At 35.6% G+C, this 21184-nt stretch overlaps 1 protein-coding gene across 9 annotated transcripts in view; it reads left to right on the top strand.

The window, feature by feature from the left end:
* The window catches only part of ARAP2 (ArfGAP with RhoGAP domain, ankyrin repeat and PH domain 2), a 179293-nt gene that overhangs the window by 75201 nt on the left and 82908 nt on the right, over positions 1-21184 (top strand). For all 9 annotated transcript variants that reach the window (XR_004182819.1, XM_031664671.1, XM_031664672.1 and 6 more), the window contains exons 10-16: positions 5098-5213; positions 7056-7255; positions 10254-10339; positions 11330-11512; positions 12454-12628; positions 13084-13218; positions 20688-20832. Coding sequence is in view for 8 of the 9 variants with exons in the window: in XM_031664671.1 (XP_031520531.1) it covers positions 5098-5213; positions 7056-7255; positions 10254-10339; positions 11330-11512; positions 12454-12628; positions 13084-13218; positions 20688-20832 (1040 nt within the window). In the remaining variant the exon portion in view is untranslated. The remainder of the gene's footprint in view (positions 1-5097; positions 5214-7055; positions 7256-10253; positions 10340-11329; positions 11513-12453; positions 12629-13083; positions 13219-20687; positions 20833-21184) is intronic.

Consider the following 21184-nt stretch of genomic DNA (forward strand, 5'->3'; position numbering starts at 1 on the left):
ATATTTTGCTCTTTCACTGTGTAGTTTTAAAAATGTAGTTTTTACCAGGTTGTGTTGTTACAAATTCATATGAATAACCTATTTCAGTATTTTGGTATTTACCATTAATTCTATCTGAATGTTTAATATGGAATCATTGGTATGAATACTTTCTGTAATTATTAAAAAATGGAAATATTTATATTGAAGATAAATTCTTTTAGAACCCTCAAAAGAAAGAATTAAGTGGGTGTATCAGACCCTTAATTTATGTTGCTTTATTTACTCCTATAATAATATAATGTAAGGTAGACCTGACTATTTTCATAAATAAGGAAACTGAGGTCTACATAAACTAAGTAACTTGCCAATGATCAAGCAGCCAGTTATTGGCTCAGCTTTGATTCTCCCTAGGTCTGACCTGCAGGGCCCACCTGGCCATGTACCACCCTTGCAGTGGCCAAATCTGCGAAGCCAAGCCTAGCCATTGTTACTTTAGTGGGATTCATGATTCTTGACATCCTACATTCTATCACAGCAAATTCACTTTAAAATATTGCTTACTTCAGAATCTATTTTCAGCCTTCTACTTTCTATAATACTACAACTCTACCCACTGAATTTTTGTGCTACTGTTTTTTTCAATCCAGTTTATAGCATTTTAAAAGTTGATAGTTTGGCTTATCCCTGGCTCATGCCTGTTTTTCCTAATAAGAATAAAGCTCACAATCAGATTGTTGTTAATGGGCAATTTATTTTTAATTTAGTTGAACATTTACCATTCACATTGCATTCTATTTTTAAAAATTTATGCCTGCTAGTTATTTTTGGACAGGACTTTTTTTTGTAATTAAGTTTTAAATAGATACTATGTTCAGTTGGCTTCAAATTCAAAAGGTATAAAATAAAAATAATAATAACAAAAGTTAGCTAGTCCTGTGTAGCACTTACTGCATTCCAGGCATTCTTTTAAGCATTTTTATTGCATTAATTTAACCCTCACGAAAGTGATGCTGTAGGTACTACTGTTATCCCTATTTTGCAATAGGTGAACAAGCGAGAGAGGAATACCTGAATAAGAAACCTGGTCTGGGTTTTTTCCTTTGGCCGGTTAAATGTCACAACCTTTGGAAGGTCTGTTAGGAAGATAACTCTCTCTTATGGGTTGGATTCAGTATGCCTACCACCAGGCTTTTTTTTTTTTTTTTTTTTTTTTTAGTAACACTTACTGCATTTTTGCATTTTTCTGTTATCTCATTTTTAGACCAAAAACTTCCCTAAGGCAGATACCCAGACTTATGGTTTTGTGCAGCCCAAGGACTAAGCACAGTTTCTGGCACAACTAGGTACTTACTAAGCACTGCTTTGCTTTGCCAGGACTATTTTCCCATTAACAAATGACTGTATCTGCTCTGCTTACTTCACAGAACTGGGAAATCAAATGAGAGTTCATAGCTGTTTGTAAACTTCAGAGCATGCACAAATAGATATTAAACCAGTTACAGAGTCCATGCTATATGCTTAATGAAGACGGATGCTTTTAACACCTCTGGACATTAACAGAGGGGTTGGCGCCCAGCACAAATAGGATCTCAGCAATCCAATGTGTCATCCTGTTCTGGCCTGCTTGTTTGAAATTGATAGTCTTAATTATTTCAAATGGTTTTTGTATATTCTGATTGCATGCATTCTACAGAAGCAGATAAAATTGAGTCTTTTTGGTTTTCGTTTGTAGAGACAGGGTATCACTATGTTGCTCAGGCTGGTCTTGAACTCCCGGCTTCAAGCAATCCTCTCACCTGGGCCTCCCAAAGTGTTGGGATTAAGGTGTGAGCCACAGTGCCTGGTCAAAGAGAGGAGTATTTATGTCTTGACAGTTACATATTGCATACTTATACTGTCTAAACTAGTTGCATAATGGTTCTGCTATCTAAATCAGTGTTTCTTGGCATTGGCCACATATAAAAGCCATGAGGTTGTACTTTTGTTTTTGGAAGTTAAACATTCTTAGGTTCTGCCCCCAGATTCATGGAATCAGGGTCTCTTGGTGGGAGGGAGAGATCACCATAGGTAATTTTTATGAGTATCTAGGGATGTTCTAAATACTGTCTAAATACTGTGAAAATAATGGCTTAATGTCCACAACTTTTAACAGAAAATGCAGTTGTTTCATATATGATAGCTCTCAAGAGCACTAACATTTACTTTGTTACTCTAATGTATATTTTACAGTCAGTTTATGCTGGTCAGTTCTGTACATACTCTAATTACTCAAAACCATATGGCCACGGCAAGCAGCTGATAAGTAGGTGGTATGGTGGCTCACGCATGCAAGCCCAGCACTTTGGGAGGCCAAGGCTGGCAGATCAGGAGGTCAGGAAATTGAGACCATCCTGGCCAACATGGTGACACCCCGTCTCTACTGAAATACAAAAAAAGTTAGCTGGGCGTGGTGGCGCATTCCTGTAGTCCCAGCTACTTGGGAGGCTGAGGCAGGGGAATCGCTTGAACCTGGGAGGCTGAGGTTGCAGTGACCTGAGATCGTGCCATTGCACTCTAGCCTGGGCAACAGAGCAAGACTCTGTCTCAAAAAAAAAAAAAAAAAATCATCTTTGCCTTGTTTGGGAGAAATTTGGGGTGTTGACCAGCTAGCACTCCCTTATTTTAACAGAAAGTACAGCTTTACATGTAGACATTTTATGATTTGCTGCGGAGATGAGCAGCCATCTATTCATGCAGGAGCCTTGATGAGGCTCATCAGTTTCCATAAAAGGATGTCATTCTTACTATCTGCTAGTATGATGGTCAGAGTATTATGTGTGCCCTTAGTAACATACAGGACCAACAGGCGAGGCCCCCATCAGAGAATATAACCTGGAGTGATCTGATAAACAGTTTTTGTCAAATACCTCATTATGGAGAATTGTTTGAAGGACATGCAGTCCAAGTATTTATTCTAGAGTTTATTTATTTATTCTAAAGTTTATTCCGGTATCAAGGTGAGCCATCAAAAAGCTGTTTTAAAAATATCTTATCTTGCTACTCCTACCTTACTTAATTTCCTCACTTGTGAAAGAGAGCTTGAGTTCCCAATCACATGCATTGGGAGTTTATCCAATGGGTATGTGATCCAGCAGGAGCATAGCTGGGGATAATTAGGGAATTGAAAAAATTAATAATCAAGTATAACCCTGTGCCAATAGGCTGAAACTTATTAAAATGCAGCTGATTTGAAAAGCTTGATTTTCTTCCTTCCGTAGAGATCATGTTAAGTGCTATTTTTCATTAAGTGGGTTTAGTATACAAAGTGGAAGTGTGGCACTCCCATTCTGATTATTTTACAGCACTCAGCATTTTTCTGCGTATTTTCTTTTATATCACTGATTTTCAGTTTCTGGCTAGTTTCCCCTAGTAAAGTGAGCCATTTGTTCTTTCATCAGAAAAAAAAAAAAAAAAAAAAAAAAAATCAGTTGATGATTTGTTTTCTAAATGAGTCATTTCCTTATTCTAACTAAAAACCTTATGTATTAAAAATGTAAGAGAAGCTTTCCCACAATTTGCGTCTGGAAACTCTGGCTGCTTTTACAAGTTGGGGGGCATTTGTTATAGAATGATTTTTTTCCACTTACTTTATAAGTCGGGAACACATTAGTACTAAATGACAAAAACCTGAAAAAAAGCTTCACTAGATGGAGATTTGTTTTAACAAATCCCGTGGTGTAGGCAGTAAGAGTTGGTACTACCAGAGAACAGGGTTTTCCCTATTTTTATCCTTACTTTGGCATCCTTAGAGCCTAAGAATTTGTCCTCAGTCTTCCCTTTTCTAGGACTGTGAAGTTCTAGAATGGCTTCTGTGCTTCTAGCAGTTACTTCCCCTGAAGATGGAAAGGCAAGGGCCGAAAGGCTTTCTTCTTCCAAAGCTGTTCGGCCCTTCCCCCTCCATTCTACCAGGAGTTGTTTAAATTTTATTGAAGGAAACTACAACACATGGTCACTTCTAAGTATAGGGGAGTGGAGAATATACTTCTTTTACTTTTGACATATATAGCAGGAGAGACAAAGAGAAGAGGCAGATGAGTGGCTTCTTTCTTCTTTTACAGTCTCTAACAAGTGTTCTTACTGAAAATGGGCCAGTATTTTTTTTTTTTTGTATTTTGCCTTTAATATTGCTACTTTTCTTTAGTCATAATTTAGGAATTCGGAACACATTTAGTCTGAATTGATTCAAATAGGTCATTCTTTTTTTGATGTACATATTGTTTTGTAAAGTGTGGAGATTATTTAATTGATAAGTCACATTCTGAAATCCATATGGGTAGATGATATATTGCAAACTTTAATGCTTTTAGAATGCAGAGTCTGTTGTAGCCTTTTGAACAATTTTGAATTTTCATGAGACAAGTTGAAAGTAGTAACTATAGATTTTGAACAAATGGCAGTTTTTATACCAAAGTAGCATTAGAGGAGTTTTTTAGGAATCTGATTGAAGGGAGATAAAAGCAATAAAATATTGGAAATGAGGTAAAATTGTATACTTCGTAAGACAAGTAATGCTTTTGTTTGAGAGTAAATAAGGAGAAAAATAATGACAAACAGCAGAGGTAATCTAAGATAGTAAAACAAGGAAAGAGCAATCAAACAGATTCGGCTGCAAATCTTTTCTACCACATACAAGTAGCTGCACTTTCCATGTAACCTTCTTCCATTGTGCCTCAGTTTTCCCATCTTTTTACATAACTAGTAATGATGCTAACCTCCTAGTATCATTTCTACCTAGGAAACTGCTTGACATATAATAAGAGGTAGTTAGTATTTAGCTTCCTTTAATGAATGCATAAAGGTGAATATTGTGCCTACTTTCAAAAGCAAAGCATGTCTAGTTCAGTGTCTGTGGCCTAGTCAATGTATCTTTCACGTTGAAGAAACCCCATACGTTATCAATAGGCTGGCTGTAAAGCTTATGGCCCAGCGCTAGTATGTATTGAGAGTGGCTACCTAAAGTGAGACAGATTTTGTAGTAAAATTTGGTAGAATTTATTGGAATTTAGAAAATATAATTATACTTTCAAAATCTTTTTTTTGTTTCTTTATAGTTTTTTATGTTTTTCTCCAAACTAGGATTTTAAGAGTGGACTTGGTATTACCATAATTCCTATGAATGTAGCAAATGTAAAACAAGTGGACCGAACTGTGAAACAGTCTTTTGAAATAATCACTCCCTATAGGAGTTTCAGGTAAGCTATTTGTAAACATTTTGTGTTCGTACTGCTATAGGAAAGCTTGGGTGATCCACCTTTATGTTGTTCGTGGTGATTTTTCTCTTGTAGGCCATTTAAAGTTATCTTCCTGCTTTTCCATATTGTCTAATTCATTAGCCACTATGTAAAAACACCTTGTAAAAGTGACCTGGATAATCACAAAACATGCAAAAATATTTATTTCATGAAATTTGAGTAATTTCTTAATACATAATTTTCTTACTGGGCATGGTGTACGTTAATTTTTTGAAAACAAATGTGTGATAATTTCCTTCTCATTTAGAAGAAATGAAATAAAATCATATTACATTGTCTTTAAGTTGTATTGCTGTTTATCTTCTTTTAGCCTGATCAAATACAATCCCTCATTTAAAAATCAATTCCTAATTACATTTGTTCCATATGATTTCCTCCAGGGACTCCAGCTTTAAATGATACTAAATTTAATGAATCTCTTAGCACCTATTGATCAAAATATTTTAGCATTTTTTATATATCTTGTATTATGATATTCTACTAACTGTATCATTATGACAATGAAACAGATAATTTAAAGTACTTAATATGTTTTAATAAACTAAAATGACTCCATAGTTTTAGTATACAGAAGAGGCATAAGTCAACATCTTTTGAGTTCAACTATATTAATTAGTTTGTTATAAATAATCACATCACAGAGTAGAGTGCAAGTCAGAGGCGATTGTTCTAGGCCTTTAAAGGACTAACAATTAGGAATTTCAAAGATACTATCAAGTGGGTTACTCATTTTGCCTGTTAAACTATATCCATTGCCTCAAATTTTGAGAAAGAAATGATTGCATAAAAATAACAAGCTTTATTTTTACATTGCAGATTCTAGCCAAAACTAAAAATATAGATATTAATATATTGTCTGTGACAAATTTCTAGTAGAACCAGAAACCACTAAGAGTGATGGAATCCTAAAGAGCTTCAAAAAGTATAATTCATGTAGGCCATTTATTTTTATGGATTATTTAGAATATGTTAGTTGTGATTTTCATTATATTTCAAAGCATTTTCCTCTTTACAAAAGAAAATTTTAATATGCATCAGTTTTGTGGGTCATTGACCGAGTATGTAGCACTGTAGCACGTTCCTTTGCACATTGTAGGGGCTCAGTAAATATTTCTTGAAGGAATGAACTACTGTTTAATGTTTTTATTCGTTCACTTGAGCTCCCAGTAAACATTAAGATTCAGAATAAATCAGAACGTGGCTAAAAATGTGTTAGAAAACTGTTAGAATGGTAACCACTTAAAACTTTTTTGACTTCCCAGTTTCTTACAACCATCTGGGCATTCTTCTAATTAAAAAAAAAAAAAAGGAAAATCTATTCTTAAGTTTGAAAAAAAAGTCACAATTTCTGGTGGGTGTTTTTGATAACATAGCTTCAGACTATCATGGCATACTTGCTTGGCAAAATATTCCAGTAGCCCTGAAACTCTGCCAATAAACTCTTATTGATGATTACATAACCATTGCTTAGGAAACATAGCCTCTTGTTTAGACTTGTGACCTAACAAGGCAAATTTTATGTTTTCTTTGGAAAATGTGTATGTTAATTTTGGTTCAAGATGCGTAAACAAAGACATAAGCAATGTGGAAAATTAAAAGGAAAAAAACCACGATTTGTTGAGTTAAATGATTTTTAACAGAAAAGACAACCCAGAACTGCCTAGCAGGCATATTTTTCAGCTGTTGTTTAATTTGTGAGTGAAATGAATATGCAAACTGAACATACTGCTTAATTGACCTTTACAAGGGAGATCGATAACACAGAAACGTTAATTGTTTCAGCTTTACAGCCGAGACTGAGAAAGAGAAACAAGACTGGATTGAAGCTGTGCAGCAATCAATAGCAGAAACTCTCTCTGATTATGAAGTAGCTGAGAAGATTTGGTTCAATGAATCCAACAGAAGCTGTGCAGATTGTAAAGCCCCGGATCCTGACTGGGCATCCATCAATCTCTGTGTTGTCATCTGTAAGAAGTGTGCAGGTAATTAGTGATAAGTTTTGCTCATCACTGCTTTGTGGCAGACGGACACTGAATGCTCTTCATTGTTATATATTATATATCGTAGCTAATGGTTGTGAAAAGTAAAACCAGAGAAAGCTTATTACATTTAAATCAAATTCAGAAATAGCTTATGAGTCTAAACTTCTCTTATGTATGACTTAGATATAAAAATGGATTTTTAAGCATGTAATCATATTTTGTGCCTACTGGTCAATGTATAGATTTGAAAAAGGCAATGTTGAAATTTCTAGATTTTAGGTAAGTATGTTTTAGTATGCATCCTGAACAAGCTTGCATCTTTAACTTAAAGATTCGTCCACCTTTCCCCAGTCATTTTTGGTAACATATTTTTCACCTCAATGTTGTTTTGAGCACTAAACTTCATATGCCAGATCTGGTATCTCTTATAATAAGAATTTTTATAAAGAAGCACTTCACAAGACTATTGATGTTTATGAATACAAACCGGTACTATGACTGCTTTTCTTCGTGCGACCTCACGCCTGACAACCTGACCTCTCCGTGTATTTAAGAGCTCAGACAGTTGCCCAAGTCAGTGGAAGGAAGTGGACCTCAGCTTAGGTGTGTGATCATGGAAGTTTTGGAGAAAGTTAACCACAGTCTAAACTTCAGTTCTCTTGGACTACCTGTGTCCCACCACCTTCTCCCTCAGTGTCTGTATACACACACACACCCCACACACAGAGAGAGAGAGAGAGATGAGAAAGACAGAAAGAGAGAGAGAGAATGCAGCTCAAATGCCAACCACTGTGCTGGTGTGCGGAATTGAAAACATGTATAAGACATGACATTTCCTTCACGATAATGAGACGAATGAATGTTGGACTAGAGTTGAATACAGGCTTCAGTGAGAATGCTGGAGAGGAGCGCCTACCTCAGCTAGAGTGCAGTGCGTAGTGCAGCCACAGGAGTCGCTTCAGATCCTGAACACTTTTCTAGAGCACTGTTCAACTGCATTTCTCATCAAACTAAGATTTCCTCACCAGCTAATTAATAATATCAATCACAACAAAAAATGCCCGTGAATCACCTTCTACTTTGTATTTTATCCCATCTTTTTCTTCTCTCCAGTTTCATTGGAAGAGACGGCCTTTGTGCTCTTCACAGCTGCTTTTTTCTACCTTTGCTTCCTTTCTTTCCTCCCTCGTTAGGATACCACTTCATCACTTATTCACTCTCTTATGTAAGTATTCAGCTATGGCTTCTTTTGTTTCATTGTATAAACTTGCACAGATTTGTCTCATTAAACCATCAGGATTTCTGAAAGTTACCCATTTCCTTCTATGTGTCAATCTCTGTCCCCTTTTCCTTTCATAGACAGGATGTTATAAAGAGTTGTAGTGTGCATAGGTTTTTTTCATTCCTTTAACTTCCTAAGTTTTCTTCAGCATTCTGTAATCAGCTACCTTTTCACTCAACTGCCGTAAAAATCTTTTCACCACATTTACCGATGTATTTTACCTCTCAATTTCGGTGTGGTCACTTACTATCTTTATTATTGTCTCTTTATTTGAGACTCTTGACAACATGTCTCTCTGTGACATCCATCCTCCCTTGGCTTCCAATATACCATTCGCTCTGTGTATTCTTATTACCAATCTTTTTTTTCCAGGTTACTTTTCATGCTTGTGAGATACATGTGTTCCCTTGGGTTACATGCTCACTTCTCTTTTACTGTGTTGCTGCTGAGTGATGTTATTTATCACTTTAATTCCACACTCATTTTTAAGCAGATGATTCTCACGCTGTTGGACACCAAACTCTTATGATTATATGCCTACTAGAATCTCTACTTAGATTTGCCAAATACACCTCAAATGTAACATGTCAAAAATGGAGCAGTTTTCATAAAACTGCACATTTTCATACCTTCTCAATCTTGGTCAGAAGCAATACTGTCTACGCTGCACTCTCAAAGCCTAAAATCTGAGACACCTTCTTGACTCTTCCTCTTTCCTTCAAACCCACCAAGTCTCATTCATTTTATCTTATCAACCTCTCTCAATCTGTCGGCTCCATTTTGTTTTCCTGCTGCCTCAACTCAGAATCTGTCATGCCTTGGTTACTCCAGCAACCCCTTTCATCTCTTCCTACAGGATTTTACGTTTTCACCTTCTGGGTACTGTATTGCCTGTAGGTAGTCATTATAAATGCAAACCTATGCAGATTTCTTCCATGGGAATCTAGGGCTTTGTGCTTTAAGTAGTTTCTACCAAAAAAAAAAAAAAAAAGAAAAGACAAGAACCTCTTACCTAATTGCAGGGAAAGGAATGACTATTCATTGTTCATTAGGCTAAGGGCCCTTAAGATCAAGGATAGTGGACTGTATACTTTTTTTCCTTCTCAGCTTTGAAATAATCTGACATAGCCTGGTTGCTCAGTGATGACTGAATGATGATTTACACAGCACAATTGTATTGACAGTAATAAAATTCTGGGCTCTTACTCTCTTCCAGACATACTTGTTGAATAAAGTATTCATGTCAGATTTTTAAGGACACACTTATTAGACATGTAACTAGTTTTACAATAGTCAAGTTTTCGTAACAGTAAAGAAATATTATCTGCATTTACATACATGTGGTTTTAGCAAGCTTTACAAAAGGTTTCCAGTGGCCTATTTCTAGCTGATTACCAAATGAGGAAATATTTATACATGTATCTGTACATATGCACACATGCACATAAATATATTTTTAAGTGTAGTTTTTTTATCAGTGCAGATGCTGATGATGATTGCTGCTGTTTTTATTGTAGCCAGCTGTGATTTGTCTAATTCCCACTACTATTGTTAGTGCTCTTGTCATCTTGTCATTGAGGAAAGCAGGTATCGGCGTGTTTTAAGTTGAGAAGATACGCAACGAACATACACAGACATATACACTTTTTTTCAAAACAAATTAAAATAAATTTACATACAAATTAAAATAGAAATGCAATTGTGTTTTGACTCTAGGCCAGCATAGATCTTTGGGACCAAAAGATTCCAAGGTTAGAAGTCTAAAAATGGATGCTAGCATTTGGAGCAATGAACTCATCGAGGTGAGTCTTATTTAACCTGAATGGGGTTGTGGTAGGGGTTCAGTTTGCAGAGACTGGGAAGAGGTATGCCATGGGGTGTGGTGGCAGGAATTTTTCTCAGGGCTCTTTGATAAAGTTCTCATTACATTATGAAAAAGGCTCATAGACTTTTTAATAGCAACTCTTTGAGAATGCTTCCTAAATGAGATAGTTATTTTAAAAGTAAAAGTATAGATGATCTTAATAATAATAATAAGGACTTAGAAAGGTTTGCCAGTTTTTTTTTTTATGCTGGAACTATGTGTGTGTGTGTGTGTGTGTCTGTGTGTGGCCTCTGTGTCTATGCGTGTGTGGCCATCTGTGTGTATTGTGTCTGTCGTGTGTGTGTCTGTGTGTAATGTGTCTGTATGTGTGTGTGTGTGTCTGTGTATGTCTATGTGTGTGTCTGTGTGTGTGTATGTGTGTGTGTCTCTGTGCTTGTGTGTGTGTGTGTGTGTGTGTGTGTGTGTGTGTGTGTGTCTTAAACCCAGCATGGGTAAAATAATAGGAGAGTGAATGAGAACATTTGGAAAAATTTACTGTTCTTTACCTTGGCCATACTCTGTCATTAACTGTGATCGAGGCTGCTTTGCTGGGTCCTGTCCATTTTCAGCTCCTGTTCCACCACCAAGCACTTTAGACAGCATTAGCCCACCTACCCGGCCATTTAAAGTGAATCTGTCTTAGTTGGAGTGTCAAAGAATGAAAATACTTTTGCTACTATTTGTGTTGTTTGCAATTCTTTACAAGCTAATTTCTTTCCATTATTTAGAGTGGCTAGGCTGTATTCAAAACTGATCATAGTATCTGCTTTCACTCCTTTTTCTGGAAGAGTTAGGTCTGTCAGTTGTTTTCCTGTACTTTATACTAAGTTATGCTTTAATTTGTAATATAATTCAGTTTCCTGCAGATTCAAATACCTTTTATGAACTGATATATTATGGTTTTTTTTTTTTTTTTTTGACAATTCAGCTTTTTATTGTCATTGGAAACAAAAGAGCAAATGACTTTTGGGCTGGTAATCTTCAAAAGGATGAAGAATTACATATGGACTCACCAGTAGAAAAGAGAAAAAACTTTATTACTCAGAAATATAAAGAAGGAAAATTCAGAAAAACCCTTTTGGCATCTCTCACTAAAGAAGAATTAAATAAGGTATTCAGTTAAACATAACAGGAGACATGGATTTTAATGTCTTTTTAATGATGTGCCAAGATTCTTGAGAAAAAGTAAAAAATCTTATACTATGTGACAAAATTATTTATTTTATTTCCTTTTATGAGATTATTTCAGTGGTTTCCCCCTTGTTTCACTCAAGGATTCATTGTCAAAAAAGCATAATTCTTCCTCCATAACTGAAGTTTCCTGCTAACTCATGGTGCCACAATCTGAGGATCTGGAAGCAAATGGGGATCCAGTAAAGTGAAGTCTGAGGACTGATATAATGTGGGAAGAAAGGATGAGAAGAGATGTAGAGGCAGCTTATTATTTCAAGGCAAAAGAAAAAAAAATTCTAGCAATTCCTATTGTTTGTACAAAGATGATATATAACATAAGTAAATCATATTTTTTATTGCCTCTTTCTCACTGTTCTTCCTCCTTCCTATCCTCGGCCCCCAAGGGGAAGATCCTGAATTTGCTTTGCACTCATCTTTCAATTTCTCATAGCACTTAATAATTCAAATATTCTGCAGCTCCTGATTAGATTGGAAAATATATATTAACATTCATATGAAAAACACTTAATGGTTACTTCATTATTATATTGAAATATTTTGATTCTCTGCGCATCAGTCATTATCATAGTATGTAAGCATAAAAATGTCTTCCAAAGCAAGTATGATGGATTAGGTTTAGAAGGAACATCATAGCAACCAAACAATGAATTGAGACTTGGAGGTCTTGGGTTGTAATTTAAGTTCACACAAACCAGGCCTTTTGTGCCTATTGCCTAATTCATGACATAATTATTAGTAGCTGCCTTAGGATAAAAGGAATACAGACTTTATCCCATACATGAATTGTCAGACTTTCACTCATTTTAATAGCTAGAATCTTTTCTTTCCTTAAGATGTGTATTTTCTTTTAATGACCAGGCTCTGTGTGCTGCTGTAGTGAAACCAGATGTTCTAGAAACAATGGCTTTGCTGTTCAGTGGAGCAGATGTCATGTGTGCCACTGGAGACCCCGTGCATAGCACCCCCTATCTGCTAGCCAAGAAGGCTGGGCAAAGTCTGCAAATGGAATTTCTCTACCATAACAAATTCTCAGGTTCGTCACTGTCTCTTCATTAACCTGGTCTCTTCCGATATATCCATAAAAGGACTGAAGCATAAATCTATTTATTTTTCAAATAAGAGAATCCATCAGAATGAAGAAAAATGTAATTACTCAAAAGATGGAGGGGCCTAAGACTATTTTTTATATCATTTCAATAAAAAGTTTAGGAAGTCAATCTTTTATATTCCTTTAATCTTATAAATGGAAGATTAAAATAGCTAACGCACATAATCATTTCCACCAACATTAAATCCGATTTTCATATATGAATAATAAACATGACTTAAGTGCTTATTTGCAAATTTTATGCAAAGTAAAATAAATATCTCTTTATAATTATTCTTTGGTAAATTTTAAGCAGTTTTTCTTCTAGCTCAAAACTCATGTACATATTATAAGCAAAAGGAAAATTGTTTATATTTTAGATATTTCTTTAATTTTTCTAGATTTCCCTCAACATGATATTCATTCTGAAGGTGTATTAAGTCAAGAGTCTTCCCAGTCCACATTCCTCTGCGACTTTTTGTATCAAGCTCCTTCTGCTGCTTCTAAACTCTCTTCAGAGAAAAAACTGCTTGAAGGTATTTTTTTCTGTTCCTTTTAGATATTATCTGATAAAAACTTTATTCCATTATCAAAACAATTAGGTTTAGATTTTGATTTTTTGAGATGTTAGATTTGATCTCCAAGTAGAGATATTTTTGAGGATTTATAAACGCTTCTAGGTACAAATATTATTTCATATACTGCAGCAGGGATTTACCATTGGGTTGGAATGCTGAGTGAATTCTCAACAGAATTCACTGATATCTACCTTAAGGCTAACCAATTCTGTTTCAGGTTATAAAGGTTATTCTGACAAAAAAAAAAGGTGAAACTCAGCCCCTTTCCTTAGGGATGGACACCCCAACTGGCTCACTAGATAATGCAGATAAATGTGAACACATAGGAAGAAATGACAAGTTTTTAGTACATATTCAATTAGAGTACTAAGTAATATCAAAAAGTTCACTTTTTTTTTCTGATGAAAAGTGCGTGTGTCTGTGTGTGTGTGTGTGTTTAAGTAAAATGAAACTTAAACTTGATTTCAAAAAGTGGTGAGAATCTGATTTAAGAACATATTCTAGGTTTGGGGAATTATCTGAGCAGAGTCACAATGGGGCATTTATTCATTTATCCTTCCAACTCCTTGTGTCAAACTGATGCTAGGTATTGGGAGTTTAAAAATGACTAAGACACAGCCCTTATGCTCATGTATATACATTGGAACAAATCTGAGAAATATAGGCAGGAAAATATAATGCAATCTGCCTTACTAGAACAAAGAGTGTAAGAGAGATTTAGCTGTACCTGCCAATTGATGGTGGCCATTGATGGGCTCCGGAGCCTAGCATTAATTCAGTAGGTGATATAATTCAGCTATATTACTCAATCAAAAGAACTATAGAATGACAAACTCACTGTAGAGTGTTAATCCTCATATATGTAATTTGCAGTTCTTATTTCAATATAAAAGCTTTATTTCCATATATATATATATATATATATATATATAAAACATGTAATATATCCTGAAGCAGAATTATATTGAGATTAACTATACATTATTAGATTTTCCTGAAAAGAATAGCTGTCCTATAGTGAGTGAGCATGTATTATGTGTAAGGCATGGCTTTAGGTACTTTACATACATTAATTACAATCCTCATAAAAGTCTGCAAGATCATTGATGTTATGTCGATTTTCACATGAACAATGAAGCTCAGCATGAAGCAGAAGTTTACACCTGATTTGTGTTCTCATTGTTACAGTAGCACTTTAGCTTTGGTCAAGGTGTGACAGCCAGATGACAGTAGAATGGCAGAGCATTTTTATCGTTTGAATTAGGTGTTTTTGATTCTTTCGACAATTGGTTTTTGTCATCCTATACTCAGCCTAGCCAATAATAAATGTCAGATTTTACTGTTTTTGTTGTTTTGTTTTATTGTCTTCCACTTTTACTGTCAGTATTATCCCTAAGTAGTTAAAAGATAAGCGATCAGAAGATGAAAGTTCTTGGACACTCTGTGAATTGACTATATCAATCATCAAAATAATTAAGATACTTAAAAAAAAGTTTAGAAGAATGTTTCTTCTAAATACTCGGATATCACAGACTCACTCTTCAGACCAGTTTTATAAAGATCAAATGGGGATTAAAACACAAGATTTTCTTCCCAAGACTTTTCAATATATTTTAAGCATTGTACAGGTTAAAAATAATCTTTATATTATTTTTGACAATTGTGGTTATAATATTTGTAAACTTACCAGTATTCTTTAATATTTTCTTGAAACAGATTGGTTTTTAAATTTACTTGAGCACTACATTGATGTAATAAATAATTGTAACTAAATAATTCCTTTTTTTGCATATTAACTATGGATTTTTGGTTAAAATATATTTTAAAAAAGAAACGAGTGCATTATCTATATATGTAATTTACGGATATTTTTCCATTTTAAAACACTACCTTTTAGGTAATATGAAAGTTAGCTTCTGTATTTTTTCTATATAGTACAATAGCAATGATTTTAGTGAAAATATTCTGGCAGGGTATTCTTTATTGTCTTAATATCTTTCATCCAATTTACCAGCAAGTTCTATCACTTCAAACTCAAAATAGATCTTGAAGCAGTTGGCTACTCTTCATTTCCACTGACATCCTTCCAGCCACAGTAACCATCCTGAACTACCTATGCTATAGTGCCTTCCTTAATTGTCTTTCTGTATTTACCCTAGCTTCCCTTCAAAACTGTCTCCAAAAAAGAAGCTTATCTTTTTTGTTTCCTTCCTTCCTTCCTTCCTTCCTTCCTTCCTTCCCTCCCCCCCTCCCTCCCTCCCTCCCTTCCTTCCTTCCACTCTCTCTTTTCAGATGGAGTCTTGCCCTGTTGCCCAAACTGGAATGCAGTGGCACAATCTCGGCTCACTGCAACTTCTGCCTCCCGGGTTCAAGTAATTCTCTTGTCTCAGCCTGCTGAGTATTTGACATTATAGGCACCAACCGCCACACCCAGCTAATTTTTGTATTTTTAGTAGAGATGAGATTTCACCATGTTGGCCAGGCTGGTCTTGAACTCCTGACCTCAAGTAATCTGCCTGTTTCAGCCTCCCAATGTGCTGGGATTACACGCATGAGTCATTGCGCCTGGCCAATTATCTTTAAAAATGGAAATCACCCAGTTAGTCAGAAGGCTGGGATAGGAGGATTGCTTGAACACAGCTTGGGCTACATAGGAAGATCATGTCTTCTAAAGGTCAACAACAACAACAAACAAACTGGAAAAGTGAACATGTAATTCCATTGCTCAAGTCTAGTGGCTCCTCATTCCAGAATATAACCTTATTTTTTATTGTGACCTAAAAGACCTTTTTAGTAGAATGGCGTGAACCCGGGAGGCGGAGCTTGCAGTGAGCCGAGATCGTGCCACTGCACTGCAGCCTGGGAGACAGAGCAAGACTGTGTCTCTACATGGTTGCTTGCCTGGCTGCGCTGGTTTCCTCTCTATTCCTGGAACATGCCAAGTCCTTTTCTGCCTCTTTTGGTCCTTTTCACCTGCTGTTCCCTCTGCAAAGAGGACACTTCCCCCAGTCTGGTTCCTTGTTATTTAGGAATCAATTCAGTTCCCCCTAGTTAGTGAGGCCTCTCTGACACCCTACTAATGTGTGAACCCACTGCCAGCCCTTCTCGTTCATAGGATGCTGTGTATATTCGTCCTACCACTGATCACATGGAGATGTGCTGTTTCCATTTATTTGTTTCTCTTTCCCCCGAAGTGAAAGCTCAATGAGGCATCAGCTTTTTCTAGCTTGTCAAAGATTATCAAATCTTTGATACCCAAAACAGTTTCAGCACATGGTAGGACATGATAAATATTTGTGGAATGATAGAAGAATCATTTTTTAGGAAAGTTACCACTAGTGTAAATGGATGACTCATATGTCAATAATTTGGTTTTGATCTGTGGATAAAAAGATATAATTGCTGGCATAAAGCATATTTTGTGCAGAAAGCCCCTACTTACAAATGAACAGGAAAAGTTGAACTATCCAGAAAAACTTCTGTATTTGTTTCTTTTTCTCCCTTGAAGTTTGTGCAATAGTGTTGTTTCTGTTGAACATCAGATTTACGAAAAAAATGAATTATTTGGAAAGATTTAGAGATTAAAGTGTGGTTGTCACCTTTGCCTCTGAAAGCAAGCACTTGGATGCTACCACTCCATCAGCACTTGTCAGGACAGCCATAGAACAAAATGATTAAAAACAGAGACAAAAGTCTGGGAATAAAATGCATGCAGTTCCAGAGTTTCAGAGGCTTCAAATTGTCAGTTCAGGTTTTCGAGATTTGAAGTTTTTCTAGCCTCTGGTTATGAAGACTGATCTGTATTTTTCTTTTTTTTTTTTTCCTTTTCAGTTTAGTGTTCATGAAAAGAAAGATGGATTGCTTTTGTTGAGCCTAAGCACAGAGTTGAATAATAGCATCCTGGTTTTGTTTTCCCTTTTCCCACCTCGACCATATTTTTTCCCTTGATATCTTACCTTGATTTGTTTACACAGTATTCGATTTTTAAAAAGAAAGTGGTTGTTTTGGATTACTAGAAATTATATTTCTGTCTGTTTATATTTAACTTTGTGGATTAACATTGAGGAATTTTGAAGATCTTTTGTTCTGTGAAAGCCTAAATTGTATAGCTTAAACATGTTTTTCCAAGGCTAAAACACATGTCTTTTAAATGAAAAGGATTACTAACATATATTACTGTTCGTAGTGGGTGTTGAATACTATTAATTTAGGAAATTTCTCATCATAAAACAAATTCATAGTTTCAAAAAATAACAGTTTTGCCTTAACTACCTCAGATGTATTGTATACATATGTATTAGAAGGTATTACTTCTTTACCCTAATACATTTTTGAGATGAATGTATATAGTTCAAGCATTTAACAGATACAGTGAGTAACTGTGTGCAGGCGCTAAGAGGGTGGCTTCCAGAACCCACCTGCCAGTGAGGTTAAAACAGCAACTTTCAGAACCCAATTGCCTAGGGTTCCTTCCCCAACTCTGATGCTAAGTACTTAATGTGACCTCAGGAATGTCGATTAACCTGTTATGTGCCAGTGAAAAGGGTACAAGGAAGGGGCATAATATAACTGACATAACTGGGTTGTTCTGAGGATTCAATGAGTTAAAGCATGTAAAATGTGTAGAACAGTGCATGGCACATAAATATGATGATGATGATGAAGAGGGGCACTGAAGAGCTTATGTTTAAGCACAGTTGCCCCTGACTTCCAGTTAGCCTTTGAGTTTAGGTATGTTGTCCTGTGGGCTGTAGCCGACATTTACGGTATCCAACTATATTATGTCTATCATTCCGTGGTAGCATTTCAGTTGGTCACCTCTGGGGAATTCTTTACCTGTGCTTGGGTAAATCCTGTAGTAATGTTTTTCTTCACTGATCTCAACATGAAGATTGAATAGAAAGAATGAATAACCCCTCTTGCCAGTCCACTAAATTTACTTGCATTCTTTAAGCTCCTATTTATGGAACAGCTGAGGCCTGAGTGTCATTCATTCTGTGGTCACAGTTTTATGTTGGTAAACAGCTTCCTTTAACAATTAAAATGACTTGTGGAGCAAAGAGGGTTTCAAGGAGGGTACCGACATTTCTCAAAGTCAGATTTAGGAGTGAATATCTAAATTAGCCCAGGCAGACCAGCATCATACAACATAATCTTGCTGAACCTTTTCATTGCTCCCCATATCAATGGGAATGTCACGATTTCCTGCCACAGCTTCATTATTATAAATCCTCAAAGACAATATGTGTGCCTGCCTTGTCTGACTTCTAGCCCATTTCACTTACAAAAATAAAGCTAAGAAATGGTTACAGAAATGAGAAAGCTACAGGACTAACTCTCCTCAAGCTTGTAATTCTAACTGGAAATGAGTTTGTACATACCATTTTAAAGAGATGTGTCATTTGTTTCCCATTAGAATTTACATAATGAGATTCTGCAGTCACATTTATGTTATGCTTAATTCATTTGGCACTGTTTGTTTAAGACCTTCGAATGGCTCCCACTTGTCTAAGTGAGAGAGGCACAAACTCCTGAACACCTGTCAAGTGAGACTCTTGGGGTCTGGCCTCTGCCGTGAACCTGCAATCTTGTTTCCCATTTCCCAACTTCACATGTAATCTGATTCTCTGGGCAAAGAGGGTTTCTGCAGTTTGACCTTTCTATGACTTTCTTCTTACTGTTCTTTCCTGATGCTGTGGCTGTGAATGCTTTTTTTGCTACTTTAGAAACATGCCTCCTAAATTATGAGGGATTATTTTATAGACTTTTTTTTTTTGCAGTTTGTTTTTTTTTTTTTTTAAATCACTTCAATATCAGGGGTGGCTTACCTCCTTGAATGCTTCTAATCTGCTAAAGAGACAACCTGCTGGTTATCATTTTGAACACATCTCCCCTTTCATTGGATTACAAGCTGCCTGAGAACAGGGGTGGATCTCCTAATCTATGACAGTGATTCACTATGCACTGAATAATTGTGCATTTTTTATTTATTCTCTTATGAAGATTCTTCTAGACATCTGAGTGCATTGCTTTGAAATTACTTCCAAACTCCCTTTGATTAGTATTTTGACTTTATCTTTTCTTATATTTTAGAAACTCACAATGAATGTTCATTTAAAAATTGTGGCTTTTCACGATTTTTATCTAACTGTGCAGGACGTACACTGTGACTCAGGATTTGAGGGCCCTGGAATTATATATCACTTTGACCAGGAATTGCTTTGGTCTCTGTTAGTTTTCTTTTCCAGTGCCCATAAAAGATTCGTTTATGCTATTTGCTTCTGCCAGTTATGATTGGACTTTCCATTTGGTAATTCATTTTCAGAGTACTGTGTCCTATCTAGCTCTTTAGGTGTCACCATTTTGATTGTTACTCCTTGTGATTGTTTTTTGAAGCCAAATACATTGTCTTGTTTTCTTTCATGTCACCCCCACACCCACCTAAGATTCTGATCATATGCTAAAGGAAAAATTTGAAATTAGTTTAATATATTCTTAAGCTTTTAAATTAGTTTGACTAATAATTTGAGACTTACAGAAAAGTTCTGAGAATAGTGCAAATAATTCTCATATACCTTTTGCCCAGATGTATCAATTATTAACATTTTACATTTGCTGTATTTTTCTTTCTGTGTATGTGTATATATATGCCTATGTATAATACACATACATATGTATCATGTATGTATATACGGGTACATATTTATCTCATACTTTATATGCACACTTAAAAGTAAGTTGCAGACATGACACCTCTTTACCTTTAGTAGTTCAGTATGTATTTCTTTAGAAGAAGGGCATTTATAAATAATACCCTAAAGTAACCACAGAACAGTAATCCAACTTCAGAAATTATCTAATATATAGACTTTCTTCATTATATCAAATATATAGACCTTAGTAGTCTTAGTGTCTGTAGATCGAATCTATATTTTAGGTGATGGTCTGATTTAGCCTGCAGATGGTAGTGTACTGACTTCCGTATAAGATGAATTTGAAATCTTCTGAACAAGCATTAAGGGCCCTGCAGATTCTGACCCTTCTTCTTTTGCATACCTACCATAAGCTGCAGTGTCACTTTTTATGCTACATTTTTTTTTCCTTTTAATACTCTGTACAGACATTTCATTCTCTGCAGCTTCAGAGTTGTTTTTCAACAACCTCTTTATGGCTCTGCCTTCTCTGGTCATCAATGTCACAGCCATTTTTGTTTTATACATTCCTTGCTACTAGATTGTAAATTCTTTGGAGAGCAGAGAATATGACAACTTTATATCCCACGCAGCAATGTCATATACTTTATGTGAAATAGGCAATTAATAAATGTATTTACTTGCATCCAACCATTATTTAGAAGCATGTATTTGTTTTTAAAATTAGATTCGTGATTAGCTCAATTTGTTATTTGTTTTGTTTCAAATTCTTAGAGACAAATAAAAAATGGTGTGTTTTGGAAGGAGGCTTCTTGAGTTACTATGAAAGTGATAAGTCTACCACACCTAATGGCACCATTAATATCAATGAAGTTATCTGCCTGGCTATACACAAAGAGGACTTCTATTTAAATACTGGGTAGGTCTATCTTTACACAATTAGGGGGTAAAATGTATTTTCAGATAATTATACCGGCTAATGAGAGTTTTGTTATTTTAGTTCTTTAGTTGCTTCTAATAGAAGGGTTGAATGGTTTTTGAAGCTTACTTACTTTTCACTTTTGGAAATTTCTTTTGGGAATTCACTATAAAGCAGGAAAACTAAAATATTTACAGTAGGTAATATGAAGTGCTAACATGTTTGAATCAAATCTTTATGTATTTTTTTTTTTTTGGGGGGGGATGCAGTCTCACTCTGTCACCCAGGCTGGAGTGCAGTGGCGTGATCTCGGCTCACTGCAACCTCCGCCTCCTGGGTTCAAATGATTCTC

The sequence above is a fragment of the Papio anubis genome, chromosome 3 (genome assembly GCF_008728515.1).
Source record: "Papio anubis isolate 15944 chromosome 3, Panubis1.0, whole genome shotgun sequence".
In the NCBI taxonomy this organism is placed as follows: domain Eukaryota; kingdom Metazoa; phylum Chordata; class Mammalia; order Primates; family Cercopithecidae; genus Papio; species Papio anubis.